Below are 26,258 nucleotides of genomic sequence, written 5' to 3' on the forward strand. Positions count from 1 at the left end.
GAACGCTCTGGTACTGACTCTCTACTGATCAGCTCAGATGACTTAGCTCACCCTTCGTCTCAAGCATTTGCTGTTTCTTTACGATGAGAGCTTTCATCCTTCTCTTGTGGCTGGTTTGAATGTGTTATCTGTAGTCATTCTGATAGCACAGCTGTTGTGTGTGTGCTTAGCTGACAGTGAATGTGTCCCCTTTATCCAGCCTCTCCGCAGCCTGCAGTATTAACTACTCCACTCTCCACTCCAGTGAGCTCGGCTTTTCTGGATCTCACACATGAGTGAGGTCGTGTGGCCTTTGTCTTTCTGTGTCTGGCTTGTTTATACAATGTCCTCCTGGTTCACCCATGTTGTAACAAATAATGAGATTTCCTTCTTGTATAAGACAGAACAGTAAGTATTCCATAGTATGTATATACTATATATTTCTACTGCATTGGACCACTGACTCCAAGCCTGCCTAGAATGAATTGTGCTATAGGAATTAAGCATATTTTCAAAGTTGTTGGCCAACAGTTTTTTATTTATTTTCTATGGTTTCATATTAGCTTATGTTTTTCTAATAAGAATTAGATTTCTCTAGAATGATCAGCTCTTTTCTAGTGTACCATCTTCTTAGCATATGCTCATTTACAAGCAGCCAGTATCAAAGACCCACTTGAAGAGTCATTTTTTTCTGGCATCACTCTTGTTACTAACTATGATATTACTGGGGAATCCAGTAATAATTAGGTAGCATATTCAAAAAGGAAGTTTAGAGAGTTTCAGGAAAGATGTATTCATACAGGTATGCATATCCTCAGGAAGAACTCTCTCTCTTGCTGGATCTTTTGAGGATGTCCACACCTGTGTGAAACTGGTACCTACAGGAGCAGGTTTGGCAAGTAAGAATAGGGACATAAATACCTTTTTCTAACTTCTTGCTGAATCCACTGAAGCACAACTGATATAGACATTAAAATCAGCTTGTTAAAGCACAAGACAAAATCAAGAAGATGGCAAAATGTCAGGAAGAGCAAACAGGAGAGGCAGCCCAAACACCACGCACAATACTGCACATAAAAGATTCTGAGAATACAGACTGAATGAAGCTAACCCACCTGCTCAAAGCCAGAGCAAGAATACAGTACACCACAATCTCTAGATGCCCAGCACAACATTCTTGTCATTTTATGAGACTGATGTTCAGTTATTGGCCCTGCTCTGCAGTTTTACTAAATTAAAGCAGAGAAACATCATTTCTTGGACAGAAGATCAGAAGTGATAACAGCCTTCTCAATAAGGTAACCATGCTTTTGCAGAGAAATGAGATATAGACACCAGTGCCCATTAACCCTTCATGAACACAGAAGACAGTCTTTATCTAGTACAGAAAATACGCACCATTGCCTTCTGCAGCTGGTCTACTGAGTGATTAGTCACATTTGTGCCATTGATTTCTAGGATCTCATCCCCCACGTGAAGAGAGCCTGCCATTAAACAAACAAAAAACTCAAGTACAAAAGAGTAAAAATTCAAACAATAGCTGTCAGTATAGCTCAAGAATACCACACAAAAGGAACCACAATCTAGGGTATTTTAGAAAATAAATAAAACTCAGTTATTAGAAATATTTAACTAAGAGAGATAAAAAACAAATATGGTTCAGAATCCATCTAGGACAGTTCAATACTGCCTTGTCCTTCCTGATATCAGTCATCCAAGAGCTTCATAAAAGCATCTCATCTTTGAATTCCTGGAATTAGAACAGCTGCCAACTCCAGGAGACTATTAGCCAATGAGTTCAATGTTTCTTTTTTTTAATTTTATTTATATTTCATGTACATTGGTGTTTTGCCTATATGTCTATGTGAGGGTGTCAGATGCCCTGGAACTGGAGTAATAGTTGTTAGTTGCTATGTAGGTGCTGGGAACTGAATCCTGGTCCCATGGGAGAACAGTCAGTGTTCCTACCCACTGAGCCATCTCCAGCCTCTAGGTTCAATGTTTCTTTGTTATTGTTAAACTAAACCTCCAATGTGTTTTTATTTTATTTAAATTATTTATTTATTATATATACAGCATTCTGCCTGCGTGTATTACTGCAGGCCAGAAGAGGGCACCAAATCTCATTGCAGATGGTTGTGAGCCACCATGTGGTTGCTGGGAATTGAACTCAGGACTTCTGGAAGAGCAGGCAAAGCTCTTAACCACTGAGCCATCTCTCCAGCCCTCCAATGTGCTTTTAAATGGTTATTCAATGTTAAAATTCTATGTGAAGGCTGGTTACCAAATTCATGTCATGTTACCTTGAATTAAAAAAAAAAAAAGAACAAACAAAAAATATAGTAAGGGCCAGGCAGTGGTGGTGTATGCCTTTAATCACAGCACTGGGGAAGCAGAGACAGGTGGATCCCTGTGAGTTTGAGACCAGCCTGGTCTACAGAGCAAGTACCAGGGTAGGCTCCAAAGCTACAGATAAACCCTGTCTCAAAAAACTAAAAACAAAACAAAACAAAAAAACAACAACAAAAAAACAAAAAAAACCATATTAAAACATAAAAGGGTTAGGGTTATGATTAGGGTTAGGGTCTGCTGTTGGCCATGCCAGAGGAGCAGCGAGTTACAATTGAAGTTCCAGGTGTCAGCCCAGCAGAAGGGAATCCCCTGATGGGCCAATCTTGTTTAAGCAAGGCCACTGGACTTCAGATCCTGGAATGTCTTTTGCTTCTGCTCTGCCTTTCCATGTTTGCTGTGGTTCTCTTTCTCTGGTATCTAGCATGGTGTGAGTGGACGTGGGGAGATCTCCACAGCCTATAATATAGTAATATCTCTCAGAAACATCCCGTTCTACTGGGCATTTTTACCTGTGGATTATCAAGATGACCCCTCCTCAAGATGTACTGTCTAATTTGATAATAACAATGATAGCTTATACAGAGTTTTGGTGAATAAAAATAAATACAAGGGTATGTTTCACAGCCAGGGTCTGTGAGTCTCACCTAAGGAGCTGCATGGATTGTAGCTCAAGTTAATGACTAACACTGAGTCCCAGTAGCCCAGCTAGCTTAAATTCTCTTAACCTTAATGTTGGGAGATGTGTTCACAGGTCTCGGAGTGCATCACAGCGGAAACAAAGCTTTGAAAATAATGAAGTTAGACTAAGATATTTTTGTTAAATAACGTTGAGGGGAAAACCCAAGAAGACAATCTAAAGTTTTAGAAAGGCACTTAGTTGAATACAGAACTCTTTAAAGTCAGGGAATAAGAACAAAGCAGCCCAATTATTACTGGCTGACGTATTCTCCTTGTAAGGTTTGGTTGATGACCAAAGGTGATGACAATTCCTTATACCCATGTGTGTCCTCGATCTCCTGATATAAAAAACTATTAATGAATGGATATGTACACTAAAGATTTAAAGTAGAGCTGAATGATTCTTTTTCATATATAAAAGTTTAGGTTTGTGATTACTTTAAGATTCCTTATAAGATTACCTTTAAAGATAAGTAATAAAGTAATTGGCCCTTTCTTTGTAACTGCAAAATGCACCCTGACAGTAAAAGACCTTGCTGGCCACATGGTTAATCTATAACAAGTTGCTTGGGTATGAATGTATGTGGGTTCTTGGGATAAATTGGTTTTTGCCTGTAATACATAAAATGTTGAATCATATGAGGGAGATAAAAACAAGTTTTTTACCTATATTCATTCACTTGAGAAATGGAATGCGACTGTTTTGACTCTTGTATTGCCTGGAAAATGTTGGGGTATAAAGGCTATAAAACAACATAAGATGAGAGAGACAGAATAAAGGGAGAGAATAAAGAGAGAAAATAAAGAAGAAGAAAGAATAAAACCATCAAGAGAGTTTGTGAGTGTCTTTTTCCCTAACGTCCCTCAGACAGAAAGTTTAGACTTGCTGACTCCATGGATTCCTGTCAAAGCCCTGTCTGTGCTGCTGGAGGCTGGTCCCCCAGACAGCAGTACTAGTCTACAGAGTCATTTTCAGGACAACCAGGGCTACATAGAGAAACCCTGTCTTGAAAACCCAAAAGAAAAAAAAAAGAAGGTACAGAGGAAGAGATGGTGGTACTGAGTAGTTTATACTAAGATTTACCATGCAATTTTCTAAAGAGTAAGATTGGGTAATATATATATATATATATATTACCCAATATATATATTATATATATTACCCAATATATATATTATATATATTACCCAATATATATNCTATGGTTTTGGAGCCTGTCCTGGAACTAGCTCTTGTAGACCAGGCTGGTCTCGAACTCACAGAGATCTGCCTGCCTCTGCCTCCCAAGTGCTGGGATTAAAGGTGTGCGCCACCACTGCCCGGCTGGGTATATTTTTTTTAAGACAAGATTTTTTTTTTTCTGTGTAACTGTGGCTGTCCTGGAACTGACTTTGTAGAACAAGCCTGTCTTGACTTAGAGATCCACCTGCCTCTGCTTCCTGAGTACTGGGATTAAAGATATCTGCCACCATGCCCACCTTAAAGAGTCAGTTATTAACTCAAAGAATCTCTTGGCACTTTCACAAAAATGATATCAGTTTTGAGGACTATAAACTTCATGTCCCACACCACTGAATAGAGAGTAAATAATTAATCCCAGAATAAAACTAGACTTAGGATCCCTCCTCCCTGCCAGAGTACCTTGTCTATGAATCATGCCACCATGGAGAATTCTGGCCACAGTACATGACTGTTTTTCATTCAGCTTCAAAGTAATTCCCTGGAATAAAGGCAATGGAACAGTAAGCTTTGTTTTAAGCCCTTTCTGAGGATAATCTTGAAAGCATCTAAAAAATTGCAGAGAACACCATTTCCATTTATATCAGGGTCAGTTCTCAAGTAAAAAAAGCAGGAAGCTTGCTTGCTTTGAAAGAAACTTGAGATGGGGACAAAAAACAGTGAAGCTGGCAGATTGTACAAATGAGTGGCCATTGGCAGTTTTATGGCCCAATGATTTCACTAGTAGAGAATAAATGATGAATGACAATAGAACAAGAAATTACCATGGGCTCCTCTGTGATCTTCTCAAACTGTATGAGACGTACTTTCCTTGCCTCTTGCCCTTTAGAATGGGCAGGGCTACCTGGAACAGTAGACCCATTGGTGTACATGTCCTCAGTGGCAACATTCAACTGATTCAATGCAGCCTGTCAAATGAAAACAGATTAGTGGATAAAATAGCAAAGGCCCATGGACAGTCAATTATCTGTAATTAGAAACTAAAAAGCTTTGAAAACCCAGTTCTTTAAGATAAAGGAATGATTTTTTATTAAAAATATTCTGAGGGATTAGAAAACTCAGTGGTTAAGAGCACTGGCTGCTCTTTGTGAGAACTTGGGTTCAATTCTCAACACCCTCAAGACAGCTTACAACTGTCTATTGAGATGCAAAATAGTACAGAAATTGCAAAGGGCCAAACATAAACACCCACTTACTCTATGGTCCAGCAATCCTACTCTTAGGAGTTAATCCAATATAAAAAAAAACTCTGTCCACATAGGAACTTGTTTGCAGATGTACATAGCAGGTTTGTGTGCCCAATAGTCCACCCAAAAGGAAACAACACAGATGTTGACACACAGGAAAACACACAAGCCAGTTGTTCATGAATACAAGAAGTCAAACTACAAAATAAAAGAGATGAACTCAGAAACCTGTTGAATAAAGGAAGTCTTATTAAAAAGAATATGTACAATATGATAAAATGTATGTAAGATTTTAGAATAAACAAAACTATTGTAAATAATTAAGACAGTAGTTGTCTTGAAGGGAAAGGACTGGCATAAGAGAATTAGGATGTTGGTAATATTTGATGCCATGATAGTGTATAATAGTATACTCAAGATTTTTGCATTTTACTGTATTTAAAATTTACCTTAAAAAGTAACCATAAACAAGCTAGGTAGTGGTGTCACACACCTTTAATCCCAGCACTTGGGAGTCAGAGGCAAAGGCAGGTGGATCTCTTTTTGTAGACCAGCCTGATCTACAAATCAGAGTTCTAGGACTTTACACAGAAAAACTGTCTTGGAAAACTAAAAAACAAACAAACAAACAAACAAAACAAAACAAAAACAAAAAAAACCATGAACAAATATGAACTCTAGGCAGTGATATACATACTAAAGTTCATCATACTGAAGTTCATGAAAAAATATGAACTCTAGGCAGTGATATACATACTGAAGTTCTTTGGGGTGAAATATCCTGACATCTGCACCTTGCCTTCAAATGCAAAAAAAAAAAAAAAAAGTGGATAGATGGGTGGTTCTAGGTAGATATATGTGTTAAGGCAAATAAAGCAATATGTCAATTATAGAAGCCATAATGATAATTTTTTTCATCTTTTCAGTAAGTTTAAATTTTTCCAAATATAATATTGGTGAAGAATAGCATTAAGGGAGTAAAAGGGGGGACTAGAGAAAGAGCTCAGTGGTTAAAAGCACTTGTTGCTCTTGCAGAGGACCTGAGTTTGGTTCCCAGAACCTACATAGTGGCTCACAACCACCTGTAACTCCAGTTCAAGAGCATCTGATACCCTCTTCTGGCCTCTGTGGGCACCAGGCACAAAGGTGGTGTATAAACTTATATACAGCTGAAAACACCTATAAACTATAAATAAATACTTTAAAAGAGTGGGAGAATGAAAAGGGAGCTGGGGAGATGGCTCAGTAGGTAAAAGTGCTTGCTGTCCAAGTATGAATACCTGAGTATAAATTCTCAACACCCACATAAAAAGCCCAGTAAGGCCATCTATAATCCCAGCTGTCTGGGGTAAAGAGGAGTACCAGCATGGCTTACTGGCTACCAGTATAGCTCTAGGTTCAGTGAGAGAGCCTGTCTAGAGAAAGTATGATAAAAAAAAGTGCTATGGCAAGACATCTGGTTTCTGTGTTAGTGCATGGTTGCACACAATTGTATGCATGTATACATATAACACACAGAGAGAGACAAGGTGTAAAAAAATCGTAAAAAGGCAAGCCATTAGGTATGGAACTGGAACTCTTGTACCTGCAGGTAGGCACATAAACTGGGAAAATATTATTGGGGTATCTCTCCTCTGAATTTCATTAGTTATTTGCATAAGAACAGATGAGAGCAGCTTACTAATGACTACACCACCCATTCAGTAATCATTAACCGCCAACAGACCCACAGGGAGGGTCTAATATATACACAAAGAAATGCTGATGGACTCAATCCTGTATAGGTCTTGTAGCATTGTTTTTTAATGTCATACAATTTAAAGTTTCAATTACTTGAGAGTAATTTGAAGATATTTTACCTTTCTTATTCTACAAATGTTTGTACATAAAATATTAAATCAAAACCAACACAGCAAGTCAGAGGAGGAAGAACTAGTATGAGTTTGGTATGTGGATACAAGCTGAAAATGAAGAGCAGCTATATACTAGCCACACCCAGGGGTAGCCCTCAAGGACACTGGGAGATGTGGAAGGTCTTCTCAATAAATAGAGCTGTGAAAAGTGTATCTTGCCATTCACTTTTCTGGGAGAAAGAAGTCTTATGTGGGAATGTATACACTGCTGGAATAAGTTCAGCGGCCCGCCCATGCACAGAGGGAAAAGGGTGGAAAGATGAGGGGCAAGGAGGTCTTGCCTAGAAACTTGCGAGACGTTATGACTTATAACATGGGTATGCTCTTCAAAAACTGTCAACTTACTGCTTCCTTTGTAATGGAAAGGACAAGGAGAACTGAAATAGTTTCATTTACTGGGTATGGGTAACCTCAGATGAGGGAAGTGTTGAGAAAGAGAAACTGCTTTGTTTTGCAGCTAAAATGTCCAAAACTCACATGACATGGTCATATGGCATTTATGTTGTAACACTATTGAAAAGGTTGTAGTTTGAAAATTAACTTAGCAACACAGAACTTCACACAAATCCGAGGTACTCTACAACAACAATCCAGTGGCAGTATAGTCATTGTGTGGGAAGACACCATGTAACCCTGACAAGGGGGCTTAGAGATAATTTTGAAACTGTTTACGTGAAAAATAAAACAATGTGAAGATAATTATGCTACCTTCACCACAAACAGTGAAAAAATTAGTGTATTCACATTTACTTAGAAACATACAAATAATCTTTGGAAGGCACAGTGATTATTTCGAGAAAGGGAGAAAGTTGTTGGCTACAAGACGGAGTGAGAAGGAAATTGCTTTCATGAGCTGACTTTACTCACAACACCTTGCAAATTATGAACTATGTGTATAAATTATTTTAAGAAAATAATTTAGATTTATCCTTTAATTGCAGCACTTAGACAGAAGCAAGCAGATCTCTGTGAGTTCGAGGCCAGCCTTGTCTACAGGGCTATACAAAGAAACCCTGCCTCGAAAAAAAAAACATGAATAAATAAAATAATTTAGCAAAATAATATATTAAGTAGAACTTAAAAACCTAGAACACATCACTTAACAGAAAAACGTACTGTCTGAATTATATTTCTGGATCTTTTACTAACTGCTGGGTAACTTTGGATTCTTGACCTTCTTGCACTTCTGTTTCTTCAACTGTAAAATGAGGATAGTAACAGGATGACTTCACTGGGTTGCAAGCTTAATATAATACTTAGAAGCAGTTGGTAAATGTGGGCTATGGTTACCATGCTACTGTATAGCTCTCTGTTGTGAGTGCTGACATACTAGTAATACTAAAAGATGTCACTAAAGAAAATACTCAGCATTCAAAGCCTCATGTATCCCTCCATTTTATATCACAATGATTAATTTATATTCAGGAAAACGGAGCTCTACTGTTCCCACCAAGTTCTCAAAACAACATTCCTTTCTACAACTGGCAAGATGGAATTTTCTGACATGAGTAGAATTCCCATTTAAGTTGGCAGCCTGACTACTTATGTGGATCTCATCCTCCCTTACTTCTTAGCCTAGCTATTTGAACCTTTAGAGACAGGGTCTCATTATGTATCTCAAAGGGGGCTGGAATCACAATCCTCCTGACTCAGACTTCCAAACACCAAGATTATAAGCACACACCACCACACCCAGGTTTTTAGAACAAAGTGGGAATAGAAAGAGAACACACACTTTTCATATCACCCATGGAGAAAACATTAAAGCATTACCAAGGATAACAGATTTCATTCAATAATTCTCTAAAAGACAGAAAGGAGGCAAAGGCACAGTCACTGATCACTCAAGTCTTTAGCTAAGAAGAAGGGCCATACTGCTCCACAGACCATCAGTCTGAGGTCAGAAATCCAAGAAAGGAGTCATGGGCTGGAAACATATTCAAAAGCTGTGACTCTGTGGATCAGCTCCACTTTCAAGGCAAGAAGGCAGAGGGGCCAGGTCAGTTGGACCCAGATCAGAACTTCTCCAGAGAACAGCTTTTCTTATCTCATAGGCCAGAGCTCCAGATCACAGCCATACAACCACCTTAAGCTGCAAAAAAAGGCTGGAAAAGTAAGAATTTAGCTAGATAACATCTTGCCATTCCAAACAATATCAGGGATCTGGAAAAATTGGAACATTAGTTCAGCAACCAACTACAACAAGATAAAAATCACTGACTTTCACATTTTTGGATTCACCGACAGACAAATCTTAAAAAAGTTATAAAGAACATATTGTAAATGCAGGCAATGTAACAAATTTTCTATCTTTTTTTTGTTGTTTGGGGGGCAGGGTTTCTTTGTGTAGCCCTGCCTGTCTTGGAACTCGCTCTGTAGACCAGGTTGGCCTCAAACTCACAGAGATCTGCCTGCTACTGCCTCCTGAGTGCTGGAATTAAAGGCATGTGCCACCACCTTCTAGCTATAATTTTCTTTATTGTGACTACATATCTTTGCAGCAGAGGCTGGTGTCAGATGTCAAGTGGTTTTACTTACCTGATCCGCTGAAGTTAAAGTCAAATTACCTCTAGACAATTTGGTCTTTTAAAATTATAAACATGATGGAAGGTCATAGACCTATCTATGAATAGTTAAACTAATTTTGAAAGAGAAGTGGTAAATATCATTCTAACTAGTTTCAAAATTTATTATATAGTTTCAATAAAGTCTTATTTATAAACTGGGTATGGTAGCACCTACCACATGGTAATCCTAGCACATGGGAGGCTGGGGCAGAAGAATAAGTCTGAGGGTAACCTGGAATACAAAGTGAGCTTGCGACAATCCTGGGCTACAAAACAAGTCCTGGTATCATGTTTTCTTCTTGAACTCTGAATCCCATGCTTCTATTTTAACTAACTCCTGGAGTCTAAGGCTTATGAATTATTTTACTGCAAATGGTTTGTAAACATTACTTTTTGACCTCAAAATATGGATCACAAAGTAGAGACAAGAATTTAATTTTTCTTTCTTTTCTTTTCTTTTTTGGTTTTTTGAGACAGGGTTTCTCTGTGTAGCTTTGGAGACTGTCCTGGAACTCACTCTGTAGACCAGGCTAGCCTTGAACTCACAGAAATTCACCTGCCTCTGCCTCCCGAATGCTGGGTTTAAAGGAATGCACCATGACCTCCCAGCTAAGAATTTAATTTTAATCAGCTAGGCCTGGTGGTGCTGGTTTGTAATCTCAACTCTCGGGAGTCTGAGACAAGGAGGGCTGCCAAGAGTTTGAAATCTGCCTAGGCTATACAGTGAGATGATATTTAAAAAATAAAACACAACAAACAACAAAAACTGCCAGGCATGGTAGGATTAAAGGTATGATTTAAAACTCAGCACTCTGAAGGCAGAGTCAGGCAGATCTGTTTTGAGTTTGAGGCTATCCTGGTCTACATAGTGAGTTCCAGGCCAGCTAAAGCTACATAGTAAGGCCTTATCTTAAAAGAAAACCAAATAAACAAATAATAAAAACAAAGAAATGGTTTGATGAATGTTGTTTTATACATAATCTCAACACTGGTCTAATGGCTATGCAGAAACCAAGGGCCAAGTATTTGGAAATACAGTTCAGTGTTTTAGGTGGAATGGAGCTGCTTGTGTTTCCTGTTTTATTTCAGTGGAAGAAGCCTGTGCAGATGTCCAGAGTGCACTGGACAGATAAGCAAATCAGTCAAGGACCTTTAAACATGTGGCCTTTGGATTGATATATGTATTTAGTGCCTGAGAAACAAAGCTCTAGTTAATGTATGATTTTAAGACAATACCTGCCAGAAAAATCCTGATTCTTGGGCTTTCCCGTGTCTCCAGGTCTTTTCATTTATAGTTAAATAGTTCTAAGCTCTATACTTCCTTAGGGAATTGTTAGTTTCATGGCTTCTCTAGCTTTTTTATTGTAGTTTTCCCCTCACAAAGTGAAACAGTTATGTCCATGTGAATAGTGGGTACTTGTGGACATCAGATGGGCTCAGTCTACACAAGACTGGCAGGTGGTGTTAAGGTTCTCCTAGGTTCTTCTTCTGTATTTAGGGTCACTCATCTCCTTGGACTTGGCATTCTAAGTTCTCCATGTGGAAGCAGTTGGCAGAGGGCCTAACAGTAGACTGAACAAATGTTTGTTCATTCCTCTGCTCACTAGTTCACTGCCACTTGTTCTGAAGCCAATTACTTTAAATGAGAAAGTCAACTATATTTGTCCCTCCTCTATTCACCCCCATTACCCCTGCCCCCACCCCTGCCAAGTTATTTTCATCTTTTTTTTTTAAACTTCAACTTCCTTTGAGAAACTGTCTCTGCCCTTTGAACTGTGCTACAGATGTTTCCTCTGAAGGAGGTGTAGGGGCCTGTGAAACACTGCAGAGTGCCCAGCATTGCTGAAGCCTGCATTTTGTAGAATACAGGATGTACAGGGCAAACAGTACTCCAGGCAAAATGCAATAGCCTATACAAAACCACCAAGGTTCAATGCCATACATTCCATGTACAATAGCAGAAAGCAAGTCTTGGCTGAGTCAGAAGGGAGCAGCATGGTCAGTGAATCTACTCCTGATTATCATTCTACCAAAGAAAGAGCACCTTCTTGGGTCTGGTTGTCTCATTTGAGAATGGGATATTTCCATTCAAAGTCTGTGTTTTCAGAGAATGTATACTAGAAAATAAAATGTCATTTAAAAATTATTTAGTATTTACCCCAATTTTCTCACTACTTAGTATGATCTGTCTGTTTTCTTCCTTTCCTGTCCTTCACTTCCAGGATATTTATGACTTTAATTTTTAAAACCGGTAAGACTTAGATACCTTACAGATAGGAATCTGGTTTTATTGTGGTCACAGAGGCTTAAGTAGATTAGCGTTTTACCACATAAGCTCTGCTCTTTGCTCTTTGATAAGACACTGAACTAGAACATCAGGAACAGATGTTTCTTTCGGTAGTCATGACATTTGGGGGTCTGCTAATTCATTGCTGTAAAAAGTTAAATACATTTAGTTGTGACAATTAAAAATGTCCTGAAGTCTGACTTGTTGGCTCATGCCTATAATTCCATCACTCTGGAAACTGAGGCAGAATTGCCAGGAGTTCAAGGCCTGTCAGGACAATAAATAAAGTTACAAGCTAGCCTGAACTACAGTGTGAGGCCTTAAACAACAAACAAAAAGCAAAATGTCTTCCTACTTGTCAGCAGGAAAGATAAAATTTCCTGGCATTTAATTGGTGCACAGGTTCTTCCCCTAAGCAGTGAACTGCTCTGTCAGGGTTACTAAAAGAGGACCGTGGGTGTGGAGCATAGAAAGGCAAGATTAAATAACCGTACTCCCAAAACTGGCTGGGGGAGTTTAAATGACATCAGAGATTAGGAAAAGAAAACAAAGAATCGGGGAACCAGAATACAATTGTCATAAACACATTTTCTTTTCTTACCAATTCTTCTTTTCCTTTTTTTCCCTTCATCTAAAAAAAAAAAAAGGTGATCAAAACACATAAGAGGGTTTTTTTTGCTCAAGGTACCATTCCTGCAAAGCTTTTTTGGTTTTATTTTTCCCAGTTTCTGAGCTGGAGAAATGGCTCAGCCGTTAAAGACTAGAATCACAACCAAAATATTTTTCTCAGTTTCACCTAGTATTTTCTTTGAACATTTTGTTTAAGTAATGTATGTTGTACCTGCTTGTCACAAATCCGGCTTTGCTGTACCGTAAGCAACTCAATAAATCTCCCAGAAGGGACTAGAAAGTAGAGGGAGCAGGGTTAAGGAGTAGAAGTAAGCAGGGTTCACACTACAACCTACTGAATTTGAGGAAGACTTGCTACATCGAATATAATCCATAGCCTCTTCTGGGCGCCTCTGACACCGGAGATTAGTAGTTATTTACTGTTTAACACTGGAATATGAAGGTACACTAATTTACAACGAAGTACAAGGGGACCTACTGAAATGAAATGCAAAGGAACACAGGGTGAGTTCTTTAGAGCACGAAGTTGGCTTTCACAATGTCTGTGAGACTGAACACAAATGATCAACAACCAACCAGGCAGATCTTCTCTTGGATGTGTTCCTTAAAGTCTTTCATTTTTCTTCTTAAAGTCTTTCTGTTACCATCCATGAGCAAGTTTTCTTTGATCTCAGTAAGCATTTGGTCCTGGCCAGCCTATTGGAATTTTTCACCTAGGAGGGCTGCCCCAGACAACTATTCACCACACCCAGATCTCAGTATGAACTCGGCCCAAAGCGAAGGCCTCCACCCTGGAAACAGGACACTCAAGATCAGGTCCTCCGGGGCAGATCACCCAGGAACAAGGCTACGGATAGGACAAATCCAGAAGTAGATGGAAAGGCCTGGAGCCGAGACCCAACCCGAACCCCGAGGACCCCAGAGGTCCAGCTAACCTCAGGTCGGTTGCGCTTCTGTAGCAAGTGTTCCAGGTAGAGGTCCGAGAGCGCGGTGCGCATGCTATTCCCACCCTCGCCTTCGCTCGACTTGAGCGTCATCTCGCAGGAGCACCGACACTGGGACACTGGAGCTGTAGAGTTTAAGCCCGGGAATCGCAAACCGGTAACCGCGGCCTGTTCGGAGGCGTGGGAGACTGAGGCGGAGGCGGGCGGAGGCCGCGGAGGCGGCTGAGGCAGCGCAGGCGGCAGAGGAGGAAAGGAACTAGAGCTGCGCCAGCCCCAACCCCGCAGGCTAAGAGCCAGAAGGACTGGGTGGAGCAGTACCCACGCCCCGCCTACTTCCCGCCCTGGCCCGCCCCAAAGCCCACCCACGCCTTGGCCTTTCTCGTGCCTAGCGATTGGAGAAGGCGTACCTTAGGGCTGCTGGGACGCTCTGCTCTTGCCACGCCTCTGCGGGCCCGAGTTGCGCAGGCTGCAGCTGTAGAAGGTGGAATTCCGTCTCGCTTTTACCCGCAGGCCTGAAATACCGGAGCAGATCCAGAAACGTTCAGCTACTGCATCTGCTGCCCCTTTACTATCCATGAGTTGCAACCAGCAGGCCCCTGGTTCCTAGCTAAGGCAACCCAGGAGTTGATTTTATATCCAGTTAGCTGGGACCATCAGGAACCAGCCAGCTTTCCAAGGAAGCCTGAAGGATACAGGGGGTTGACGAGATTCAAGGCTCTTAAATCAGTGTGGTCACAAGGCCAATACACCTTTCAAGTTTAGACTTGTGAAAATGCCTTTACGCTCCTGTGCTGCTGGTGCCATCATTTATATCGGTGTATGCTGTTCAGTGATGAAAGATGGGATTGCCTCAAGAGTGTTTTTACTTACTCTCTCACTGCTGATGCCACACAATTTCTAGGAATCAGCCAAAGCCAATGGAACAAACAATTTTTAAGAATCAGAGTAAGATCCCTAAACATCCAAATGCCCTGGAGACAAATAAAAGGCTTTCTGAGCAAAATTAATGTTTACTGGGCCTAAAGGCTCCTTGGGAACCCTGTCCTTAAAACCATGAGTTCACATTATTAATAATTTAAACCATACCCATATGCCTAGAGGAACTAGTTTTAGGTGGAGAAAGAATGAAAGGCAAGAGAAGAGGGGAGGAGAGAAGGAAGAAGGGGAGATTGGTTCAGAGAAAGAATACATCAAACAATGTTACAGAATGGACAACCCTGTAACACACCTGTGTACATATACAAGGGTACTAAACAATAAAAATAGATGAGTAAAGAGGGTCTTTTATTACCTGAATATGGAACTGGAAAAGATGAAATTGGGACCTTGCTTTATGTGATATGCAAATGGGATTGAACCTCGTTAGTGGACTGCCTAGCCAGCATGCCAAAACCAACAAAACAAAATAAAAACAAAACCAAAAAAACACCATTCTAATATATATTCCTAGCATTTAAGAGGTAGAGGTAAGAGGATCAGAAATTCATTGTCACCCTCAGCCACATAGTGAGTTTGAAGGCAGCTTAAGAAACAAAGTCCTTGTCTCCAAATGTAAATAATAAATAAATAAGGAGAAATAAGAACTTCTTTAAAAAAAAAAAAAAAAGATAACCAAGCATACTGGCACATACCTGTAGTCTCAGTACTTGGGTGGTAAATACAGGAGGATCTTGAGTTTAAATCCATCTTCTGCTACAGGGTGAATTGAGACCAACTTGTGCTGCATCAAATACTTTCTTAAAACAAAACAATCCTTAAACTATAAGGGAATGGGAAGATGACTCATTGGCTAGGATTACTTACTGTTCAAACATCAGGATCTGAGGTTTTTGTTTTGTTTTGTTTCCACTGTTCTTATTTTATTTTAAAAAATAAATTCTTTTTTTTATACATTACATACCAACTGAAGTTTTCTCTCCCTCCTCTACTCCCAATCCCCACCTTCTCTCCCCTCTCCCCAAGATTCACTCCTCTTTCTCTTCAAAAAATAAAGAAGCATGCCGGGCAGTGGTGGCACACGCCTTTAATCCCAGCACACGGGAGGCAGAGGCAGGCGGATCTCCGTGAGTTCGAGGCCAGCCTGGGCTAGTTCCAGGACAAGCACCAAAAACTACAGAGAAACCCTGTCTCAAAAATCCAAAAAAAAATAATAATATAAAAAAAAAATAAAAAAGCAGTCCTCCTAGGGATATGCACTGAACATGGCATAACAAGTTACAGTAAAACTAGGCACAAACACTCGCCAAGGCTAGACAAGGCAATCCAGTAGGAGGAAATGGGTTCCAGGAGCAGGAAAAAGACTCAGAGACAGCTACACAAGCATAACATATATGGAGATGACCTAGCTAGGACCCATATAGAGTGCTTGTGATTGCCACTTCAGTATATTTGAGTCCCTATGACCTCTGGTTAGTTGATTCTGTGAGTGTTTTCTCCTGACGTTCTTAACCCCTCTGGTTCTTATGATCCTTCCTCTCCTCCTCATCTTCCTAAGGATTCCCCCCTGGTTCCCTCTAGTGTTTGGCTGTGGGTGTGTGTATCAGCTCCCATCAGTTGTTGGATGATGGCTTTCTGAGAACAATTATGCTAGGCACTGATCTATGAATATAGCAGAATATCACTAGAAATCATTTTTGCTGACATTTTTAAGTGTCAGTGATATTTGGTTCTATCCTGAGTCTCTGGGATAACCAGTCTCTGGTTCCTGGGCATCCATGCAGTGTGAGGTGTGGGCTACCTCTCATGGTATGTGTAGACTTCAAGTTGGATCAGTCATTGCTTGGCCACTCCCACAAGTTCTGTGCCACTAATTAGCCCAGCGTATTGAGCAGGCAGGACAGAATGTAGGTTGAAGGTTTTGTACTGGCTTGATATCTCAGTCCCAATGCTGGGAGAATTGACTAGTTATAGAAGATGGCAGATTTGGGCTCTATATCCCCCATTACTAGGAGACTTCCCTAGGGTCATTCTTGTAGATTCTAGGGAGTTTCCACTGTATTAGGTTTCTACATGGCTTCTCAAATGCCCCTCAATTCCAGTAGTCTCTTCCAGTATTCTCTCCATTCATCACTCCCCTATCACCTGATCACCCTGTTCCCATCTCCACCTTCCCCCAGTCTACTATCAAAATCTCTCCTATTTCCCCATCTCAGGGAGAGCCATTCAACCCCCTTTGAGCCCTCCTTGTTACTCAGCTTCTCTGGGTTTTTGGATTAGCCTTTACTTAACAGCTAATGCCCACTTATAAGTGAGTACATACCATATTTGTCTTTCTGGGTCTGGGTTATTTCACTCAGTTTTTTTCTATTTCCATCCATTTGCCTGCAAGTTTCCTGCTGTCATTATTTTTTAAACAGTTGAGTAATATTCCATTGTGTAAATGTACCACATTTTCTTTATTTATTCTTCTAGGTTCTTTCCAGGTTCTGGCTATTGTGAATAAAGCTGCTATGAACATAGTAGAGCAAGTGTGCTTGTTTGATGGAGCATCCTTTGGGTATATGTCCAAGAGTGGTATAGCTGGGTTTTGAGTTAGAACAATTCCCAATTTTCAGAGAAACTGTAATATTGATTTTCAAAGTGACTGTACAAGTTTGTACTCCCACCAGCAACTAAGGATGTTGAACATTAAGTGTTTCTCAGCCTTTTGAGATTCCTCTGTTGAGAAGTACCCCATTTTAAATTGGATTATTTAATTTATTAATGTCTAGTTTCTAGTTCTTGAGTTCTTTATATATTTTAGATGTTAACTCTCTGACGGATGTGGAGTTTTCCCATTCTGTGGTCTGCTATTTTGACCTATTGATGGTGGAGGACCTGCATTTGAATTACCAACATCCACTTTAAAAGATGGTCATGGCCACACATGCCTATAACCCCAGAGCTATGGAAAGAAATAATAGGATCTGTTGACTGTCAGCATAGCTCCATATTCAGTGAGACACCCTGTCTTAAGAAAATAGGGTGAAAAGCAATAGACCAGAACACATAGGTCATCCTCCTTTCTGTATAACCATGCATGTATGAAACTATACATATAAGGATGCATACACCTCTCTATTTCTGTATGTTTCTCTCATACACATGTAGACACACAAAAATATATAATAAATATAATGATGAAAAGTATTGTGGGACAGTAGTCTTGTACCCTGTAAAGATTTGTCACTTGTATTGGTTTAATAAAACACTGATTGGCCAGTAGCCAGGCAGGAAGTATAGGTGGGGAGACAAGACTAGGAGAGTTCTAGGAAGAGGAAAGGCTCAGTCTGCAGTCACCAGACAGACACAGAGGAAGCAAAATGAGAATGTCTCACTGATAAAAGGCACCAAGCCACGTGGCTAACACAGACAAGAATTATAGGTTAATTTAAGATATAAAAGTTAGTTAATAAAAACCCTGAGCTAATAGGCCAACCAGTTTATAATTAGTGTAGGTCCTTGTGTGTTTCTTTGGGACTGAACAGCTGCAGAACCGGGCAGGACCGAAAACTCTGTCAACAAAAAAGGACTTGATATATATTAGCAGAAAGTATTTTTAATACATAAAAGCAACAGAGGATTCCTGTTATGAATTATAAAGATGTTGTACAGCATTATCCTCTGAACCAAAGAGCCACCATCTTCATTAATTCATCTGTGTCTGCTATCAAAAGATCATCATAGCTGGATGTGTTAACTGTAAACCTTTCCTCATAGAATAAGGGCACATGGGAGGTCATATGACTCTCACTTGAGTTTTCAGCCATTGCTTTCAATAAGTTGTATGCAACTTTGTCCTAATTATTCTGGTTCCTGGGGAGGGACTAGTGTATATAAACTGTGGAAAGTTAAGAGAATGAAGACGCATCTGTGTGGCTATGGAGAAGCCATCATCCATGTGGGATAAAGGCTTTCAAGTGTGGGTTCTTTGCTCTAATCAGTGGCCCTCTCTCCTTGGTTTTCCATGAAGAACTTCCATTGACTACAACTTTGGTTTGTCACTGGGGCTTTGGTAGGAATGGGAACAAAAGTACTACAAATTAACAAGAAAAACACAGTTCAGTAAAGAAGTGGACAAAAGGCATAAATAAACATTTCACAATGAAGAAAATACACACAGTCAATGGCCTCGATATGCTCATATATTTGAATGGCTAGTCACCAGGGAGTGGAACTTTTTAGTAGGATTAGAAGGATTAGGAGGTATGGCCTTCCTGGAGTAGGTGTGGCTTTGTTTGAGGAAGTATGTCACTGGGGGTGGGCTTTGGAGTTTCAAAAGTCAGACCTAGTGCCATGTTCCATCGTTCTGTCATTTTGTCTACTGATCAGGATGTAGCTCTCATCTACTGCGCCAACACCTGCCTGCATGCTGTCATGCTCCCTGCCATGATGATAATGGACTAAACCTCTGAAACTGTAAGTCAGTCTCCAATTAAATGCTTTTCTTTATAGAATTATCTTGGTCATGGTGTCTCTTCACAATAATAGAATAGTGACTAAGATAGCCAATATACACATGAAGACATGGATTGAATGCAAATTAATATTATAATAAAATGCTGTTGTACTTCCATTCATTACCAAATTAAAAACTTAATAATATTAACTACTGGAGAGCTTGTAAACCCATATTATTTGTGGAAATGATACTTAGTCACTCTTTTGCTGCTATGAAAAGACACCATGACCAAAGCAACTCTTATAAAAGAAAGCATTTAATTGGAGCTTGCTTACAGTTCAGAGGTTTAGTCCATTGTCATTCATCATGGCAGAGAACAAAGGCAACACCCAGGCAGACATGGTGCTGGAGAAATAGCTAAGAGTTCTACATCTGGATACACAGGCAGAAAGAAAGCCATTGAGACTGGCTTGGGCTTTTGAAACCTCAAAGCTCACATCCTGTGACACATTTCCTCCAATAAGGCCACACCTACTCTAACAAGGCCACACATCCTAATCCTTCTCAAGTAGTGTCACTCTCTGATGACCAAGCATTCAAATATATGAGCCTATGGGACCATTCTTATTCAAACCACCACAAACATTCAACCACACTGATGATGTGGAATGCAATTTAAAACAAAATTGCATTATTTTTATGAAATAAGCATTTTTTAAAATATTTATTTATTTATTATGCCTACAATATTCTGTCTGTGTGTATGTCTGCTGGCCAGAAGAGGGCACCAGACCTTATTACAGATGGTTGTGAGCCACCATGTGGTTGCTGGGAATTGAACTCAGGACCTTTGGAAGAGCAGGAAATGCTCTTAACCACTGAGCCATCTCTCCAGCCCCGAAATAAGCATTTTTTTTAAAAAAACAGATGATAGTTACATACTACAAAATTCACCCATTTAAAATGAACAGTCACCACTATATAGCTTGTCTTCATCCGTTCAGGATACTGTAATAAAATACTATGAATAAATAGCTTGTAACAAAAAAAATAATCAACCAAAGAAACAAACAAGAAATACCATTTATTGGAATAGAAATATGGCTCTAGTTAAAAATACTTGCTGCTCTTCCAGAAGACCTGGTCCAGATCCTGGTACATACATAGGATTGCTCACAAGTGCCTGCAACTCTAACCCCAGGGAATCCAACACCATCTTTTGTACTCTGAGGGCACATATACACACACATGCACACACATGCACACACACTTAAAACTAAAACAAATCTTAAAAATTAAAACAACCTCTTCATTGTAATATCTAAAACAGTCAACTATCAAGGGATTAGTGAACTATACACTTATCTTTCATGAAGAGAAGTATAAAACTCTACAGAATTAAGGAAGTTATTAATAAAGACATAATTTGTCTATAATTTAGAAGACTCTATTTCTTCAAGTTGTCAGAGCTGAATCTATTCTACAGAGTCAATGCAATTCTGGAAAGTTTATGGAACTTATCAATTTCTTTTTTATATGTATGGAATTATAATAAAACAAAAATAGTCAAAGTAGCCAAGTTATGGTGGCACATCTTTGTGATTCCAGCATTCAGGAGACTGAGGCAGGAGGATTTCCATAAGTTCAAGGTCATTTTAGAATACACAGTAAGACTATCACATAGAACAAATAAAAGGAAGCGGAACTGGAAATATGTTTCACTGGGTAGTGGTACTTCTTTCTGTTGCAGGAGACCTAGGTTCAGTTACCAGCACCCACATGGTGACTCACAATCATGCATAAATCCCATTGCTGCGGATCTGACACCGCTTTTTGGCTTCCAAGGGTATAGGCACACACATGATACATATATTTATATTCAGGCAAAAACACTCAAATGCATAACATAAATTTAAGCAAATTTCAAATTGAAATAGAATAGAGGGAGAGAGAATCAGAGAGGGTGGAATGAGTAGAATAGCCAGAGTACCATTGAGAAAATGTTGGAGAACCAATCTTCTAAATTGTAGTGCCTTGTGGTATGGCAATGAAAGGAGTGTGGCTTAGGCATGTAAAGTGAGTCAATGAAATAGAAGAGAGGAGCCTAGAAATATATTACACATATTCAGACACTTGACAATATAACTGATGTGGCTTTGAACAGTAATAGTCTTATTGAGTAGTAATAGGCATACTAGGTACTCATTTATAAACAGAAACAGAGACTAATTAGGGGTGAAGCAAATACTGGATCCACACTACTGTAGTTGGAAGGACTGAATACATAGTGACTCCTTGAGCAAAAATTAGCTGGTATGCTTCCTGGGGCAAAGGTGAGAATGGAAAAGTACTGGAGGGCAAGGTGGCTGACTCAGAGAACAGGATAGGTACTCACACAGCTGTCTTTTAACATTTCCATGCCTTTTATGGTTGGCTGGCTTCAGTTCAAGGTAGTCATTGTTCAGAAGCTGCTTTTGCTCCTTGGAATTTATTGCTTCTTGGAATTTATGACAACTATTTGCTATTCTTGATTCCTAGAACTGCTTTTCGGTACAGAAGTTCAGCTCAAAGTTCATGTGTGGAAAATTATAACTTTCAACAAAATGAAATGATGAGATTGAAGTCATACTACAAAACATTAATTTCAAGTAGCTTAAGGATATAAACATGAAAGGCAAAATTAAAAACTTTCAGAAAAGTAATATGTTACAATTCTTTTATGTCTTTGGTGGTTAAAAGGATTTTGTAAATACCAAAAAGCAACAATTATTATATTAAATACTTCTCATTAAAAAAATATCATGGGATAGGGCACATACCTTTAATCTCAGGACTTAGACACAGAGGCAAGCAGATCTCTGAGTTGGAGGCCAGCCTAGTCCTCAGAGTGAGTTCGAGGACAGTTAGGGTTACACAGAGTAATACTGCCTCAAAAAATAAAACAAAAAAAAATAAATAATAAAATAAAATAAAACTTAAAAAATCATGCCAAGAGTGAGAATGTAATCTTCAAATAAAGACATTCCCCCCCAAGATATCTTGCAAAATGTTAGTATATAGATTATAAAAGGAGTTCATACTGACTAATAAGCAAAAGTACTAATCTAAAAAATAGGCAAAGGGACTTAGGAGGTGACTCAGCAGTTAAGAGTACTGATTGTTTTGCAGAAGGCTGGGGTTTAACTTCCAGAACTTCCATGGTGACACAAAACCCTCTGTAACTATAGTTCTAGGAGATTTGACATCCCTTTTGGCCCTTGCTGGTATTGCACACATGTGGTGCACAAACTTATATGCAGGTAAAATGCCCATGTAAATGAAATAAAAGCAAATCTTAGAAATAAAGAAAATCAATGACAACAAAAGCTGGCAAAGTTGTGGCGGGGGGGGGGGGGGGGGGGGCGGGGGGGGGGGTGGGGAAGGAACTCTCATCCACTGCTGGTTGGAATGTAGACTGGTGCATCCCACTATGGGAATCATTATGGATATTCTTCAAAAGAATACATACTCAAATGAATTAACATTAGCATCTGTTGTATAGAAATTTCTTCTGAATTGATACATTATCTTTCATATGGAAGAGGAAGGAAGACTCAGGAAGTTAACAAAAAACCTTAAAAGTCACCGAAAATTGAAACAAGGTTTACAAGACCCATCTCTAAGGTTATATAAGCAGTAAACCATTGTTACAGAGGAGAAACTCACCTGCCAGGCTTTTTACAAGTTTTACAGGGAGCTATTGATATACAGCTTTTTTGAGTGATTACCTGAAGCATGATTAATAAAAACTCAAGAGAGAGAAATGGGTTCAACCTGAAGGCCAGAAAAGCAGACAGCTACTGGCTCTTACCTCAACCTTAATCTGAAATGATGATTCTTCCGCCAGGAATATCAGAATGAGAATGTGTCTGAGATCTGTCTCTTCCCATTTATAATCCTTTCTAGGGCTGGGATTAAAGGTGTGCACCACTGGGATTAAAGGCATGCACCTCCTGGTTTCTATGGCAACTAGTGTGGCTACTGGGATTAAATATGTGTCACCACTTCCTAGCTTTAAGGCTGACCAGTGTAGCTGTTTTACTCTCTGATCTTTAGGCAAGTTTTATTATTGAAATACAAATGAAATGCCATTACAATTACCCATGCTGAAGTGAGCTTTTCTGTGATTCACCTACATTTGAGTTAGCCACATTCCTGTAGGTAACCTTTTACCAATTGTGCTAGCTAACCTTATATCAAGTTGACATACAAATCCGAATCAATGAAACCTTAATTGAGGAAATGCCTCCATGAGATCCACCTAAAAGGCCTTTCTCAATTAGTGGTCCATGGGTAGGGTTCAGCCTGTTGGGGGTGGTGCCATCCCTGGACTGGTAGTCATGGATTCTATAAAAAAAAGCAGGCTGAACAAGCTAGGGGATGCAAGTCAATAAGCAGCACTCCTCTGAGGCTTTGCCATCAATCAGTTCCTGACTCCAGGATCCTGCCCTGCTTGAGTTCCTGTCCTGACTTCCTTCGGTGATGAGCAGCAATGTGGAAGTGTAAGCTGAATAAACCCTTTCCTCCCCAACCTGCTTTTTAGTCATGGTGTTTCATTGCAGCAAGAGAAACCCTAACTAAGACACCAATACTCCTGTAAGCAATCCTAATAAGTTAGTTCACCAAGCTAATGAAGGTGAGATTGTTTATTTGGTTTGTTATTGGTGTTATCTGGAGTGAATATATGTTTGTTTGGGTTTCCCCAGAAAAACTCAAACAACAGCACGCAGTAGAGATACCTACATACCCATGTTTGTTGTGGCACAATTCATAATGCAAACTCATAGAAGCAGCCTTGGGGCACACCCATGGGTGAATGGGAAAAGAAAATGTTTGACTTTATTTAATTATAATCTTGTCATTTTTTTCCAGGAAGTAGACAGAAATGTAGATCATTGTGTTAAACCAAATAAGCCAGACTTAGAAAACCAAGTATTTCATATTTCACTCATGTGGAATTGACTTGTGTGTGTGTGAGAGAGAACTAATAGGGATATGAATATGAGTATGAGCAGGAACAAAAAAATGGGGAGTTAACTTTGAGTGGGGAAAATATGATCTAAAGGATTTATACATATGTATAATTTCACAGTGATGCCAGGTATTGGTGGTGCATGGCTATAATCTCAGCACTTGGGAAGTAGAAGCAGGAGGATTTCTCTAAAGCCACTCTGGTCTATATATTGAGTTTCAGGCCTGCCAGGGGGTACATTGTGAGACCTTGTCTCAAAAAACTCATATTTTATTCAATAAGTATATCTTACTTATAAAGGATTACAAAAAAATTGGAGGCACAAAGCAGAAAGATAAATGGCATAATTAAATATTTTTAAAGCCAGGAATTCCAGGCATTGTGACATGTATTTGCATATCTAGATACTAAAGAAGCTGAGGAAGGAAGATTCTTTGGGTCTACAAGTTTGGTGAAGTCTGGTAATATGGTGAAATACACCTTCAAAGAAAAAAAATCCTGCGTATAGAATGAACCTGTAGGGTTTGTTCCTGTATTTTCAGCACACATGAGGCTGAGATAAGGAATTGTTGTGAGTTCAAAGCCAAACTGGTCTACATAGTAAGTTGTTGTAATTAGGAGCAGCGGGCTGCGTCCCCAGCACCCTGGCCGCCTGCTAGCTTATGCCCGAAATAACAACACACAAACTGTATTCTTTTAAACACTGCTTGGCCCATTTCTATCTAGCCTCTTCTAGGCTAATTCTTGCACCTGGACTAGCCCATTTCTAATAATGTGTGTAAGCACCCCAAGGTGCGCTTACCGGAAAGATTCTAGCCTAAGTCCATCCTGGGTCAGAGCTACATCGCGTGCATCTACCCGGGAGAGGGGAGCATGGCCTCTGAGCTCACTTCCTCTTCCTCCCAGAATTCCATTCTGTTTCCTCCTCCCATCTATGAACCTATCAGGGCCAAGGAGTTTCTTTATTGCTTAACCAATGAAATCAACAGATTGATATATGACACTCCCACATCAGTAAGTTTCAGGTCAGCCAAAGCCAAAGAGCAGTATCTTGTCTCATATACAAAATAAATCACCAAGGAATTAACCCAATATTATTTTTAAGATTTGAAATATTAAACTGGGCTTAGTGGCACATGCTTTTTAATTCCAGAACTTGAGAAACAGAGGTATGTGGATTTCTGTGAGTTCAAGGCCAGTCAAAGCTATACAGTGAGTCCCAAATTATTTTATTTTAATGAAAAATTATTTTATGTGTATGAGGGTGTAGTTGGAGGCGGCTTGTTCATTTCCTGGATGCTTAGGCCCAAAATAACCACACAGAAACTGTATTAATTAAAATACTGCTTGGCCAATGACTCTAGCATATTCCTTGCTAGCTCTTACATTTTAACCCATTTCTATTATTTTATATTTTACCACGAGGCTCATGGTTTACTGGCAAGTTTCCAGATGACGACATCTTTCTTTTCCAGTGGCTACATGGCTTTTCCCTGACTCCACCTACTCTCTTCTCCTCTATCTGCTTGGAATTCCCACCTTGCACTATTCTGTATTGCAATAGGCCCAAAGATGCTTCTTTATTAACCAATGGTATTCACAGCATACAGAGAGGTATCTCACATCACCTCCCCTTTTCTGTCTAAATAAAAAGGAAGGTTTTAACTTAAAAATAATAAGATTATATACAACAAAACAGTTACCAGCCAATAATTCTAGTTACAATGTTTATATCCACTTTATATTTTATCATAACTAAGGAAAACTGTAACTATCTATTCTTCAATTCTATCAAAAACTCTAGAAGGATATAATATTCCTAAGTAAACAGGATGTGCATTGCAAGCAACTTTAAAAGTTCTAGAATTGTCAGACCCATCTCACTGCCTGGACAGTTAACAAAAGTTCTTCTGTATCATTGGGTCATCCATCTTCAGCCTATAGGTCCATAGTAAAGCAAACTTTTCCGTGAAGCAGGAAATTTCAAATACAGTTCTGCCTATATTGGCAGTTTGTCAGTCACTTTCTTCTGTGTCCTGAAGCAGGAACCCTGAAGGACCATCTCACCTTCTTTAGGCAAGTTCAGCAGT

At 39.5% G+C, this 26,258-nt stretch overlaps 1 protein-coding gene across 4 annotated transcripts in view; it reads right to left on the reverse strand.

Moving 5' to 3' along the window:
• Positions 1-14,085, reverse strand: part of Mpp1 (MAGUK p55 scaffold protein 1) — a 29,624-nt gene extending 15,539 nt beyond the window's left edge. For 2 of the 4 annotated variants that reach the window (XM_050124950.1, XM_050124949.1), the window contains exons 1-5: positions 13,769-14,083; positions 12,805-12,834; positions 5,014-5,157; positions 4,652-4,730; positions 1,378-1,463 (exon numbers count right to left, since the gene is read on the reverse strand). In XM_050124950.1, coding sequence (XP_049980907.1) covers positions 1,378-1,463; positions 4,652-4,730; positions 5,014-5,157; positions 12,805-12,834; positions 13,769-13,870 — 441 coding nt within the window. In that variant the 5' untranslated portion in view covers positions 13,871-14,083. Of the gene's footprint in view, positions 1-1,377; positions 1,464-4,651; positions 4,731-5,013; positions 5,158-12,804; positions 12,835-13,768 lie in introns of all 4 variants that reach the window. The other 2 variants (XM_050124953.1, XM_050124952.1) reach the window with 2 other exon arrangements.
• Between the last annotated feature and the right edge of the window lie 12,173 nt (positions 14,086-26,258).

The sequence above is a fragment of the Alexandromys fortis genome, unplaced genomic scaffold, assembly GCF_014885135.2.
Source record: "Alexandromys fortis isolate MF-2015 unplaced genomic scaffold, M_Fortis_MF-2015_v1.1 scaffold_225, whole genome shotgun sequence".
NCBI classification, from domain to species: domain Eukaryota; kingdom Metazoa; phylum Chordata; class Mammalia; order Rodentia; family Cricetidae; genus Alexandromys; species Alexandromys fortis.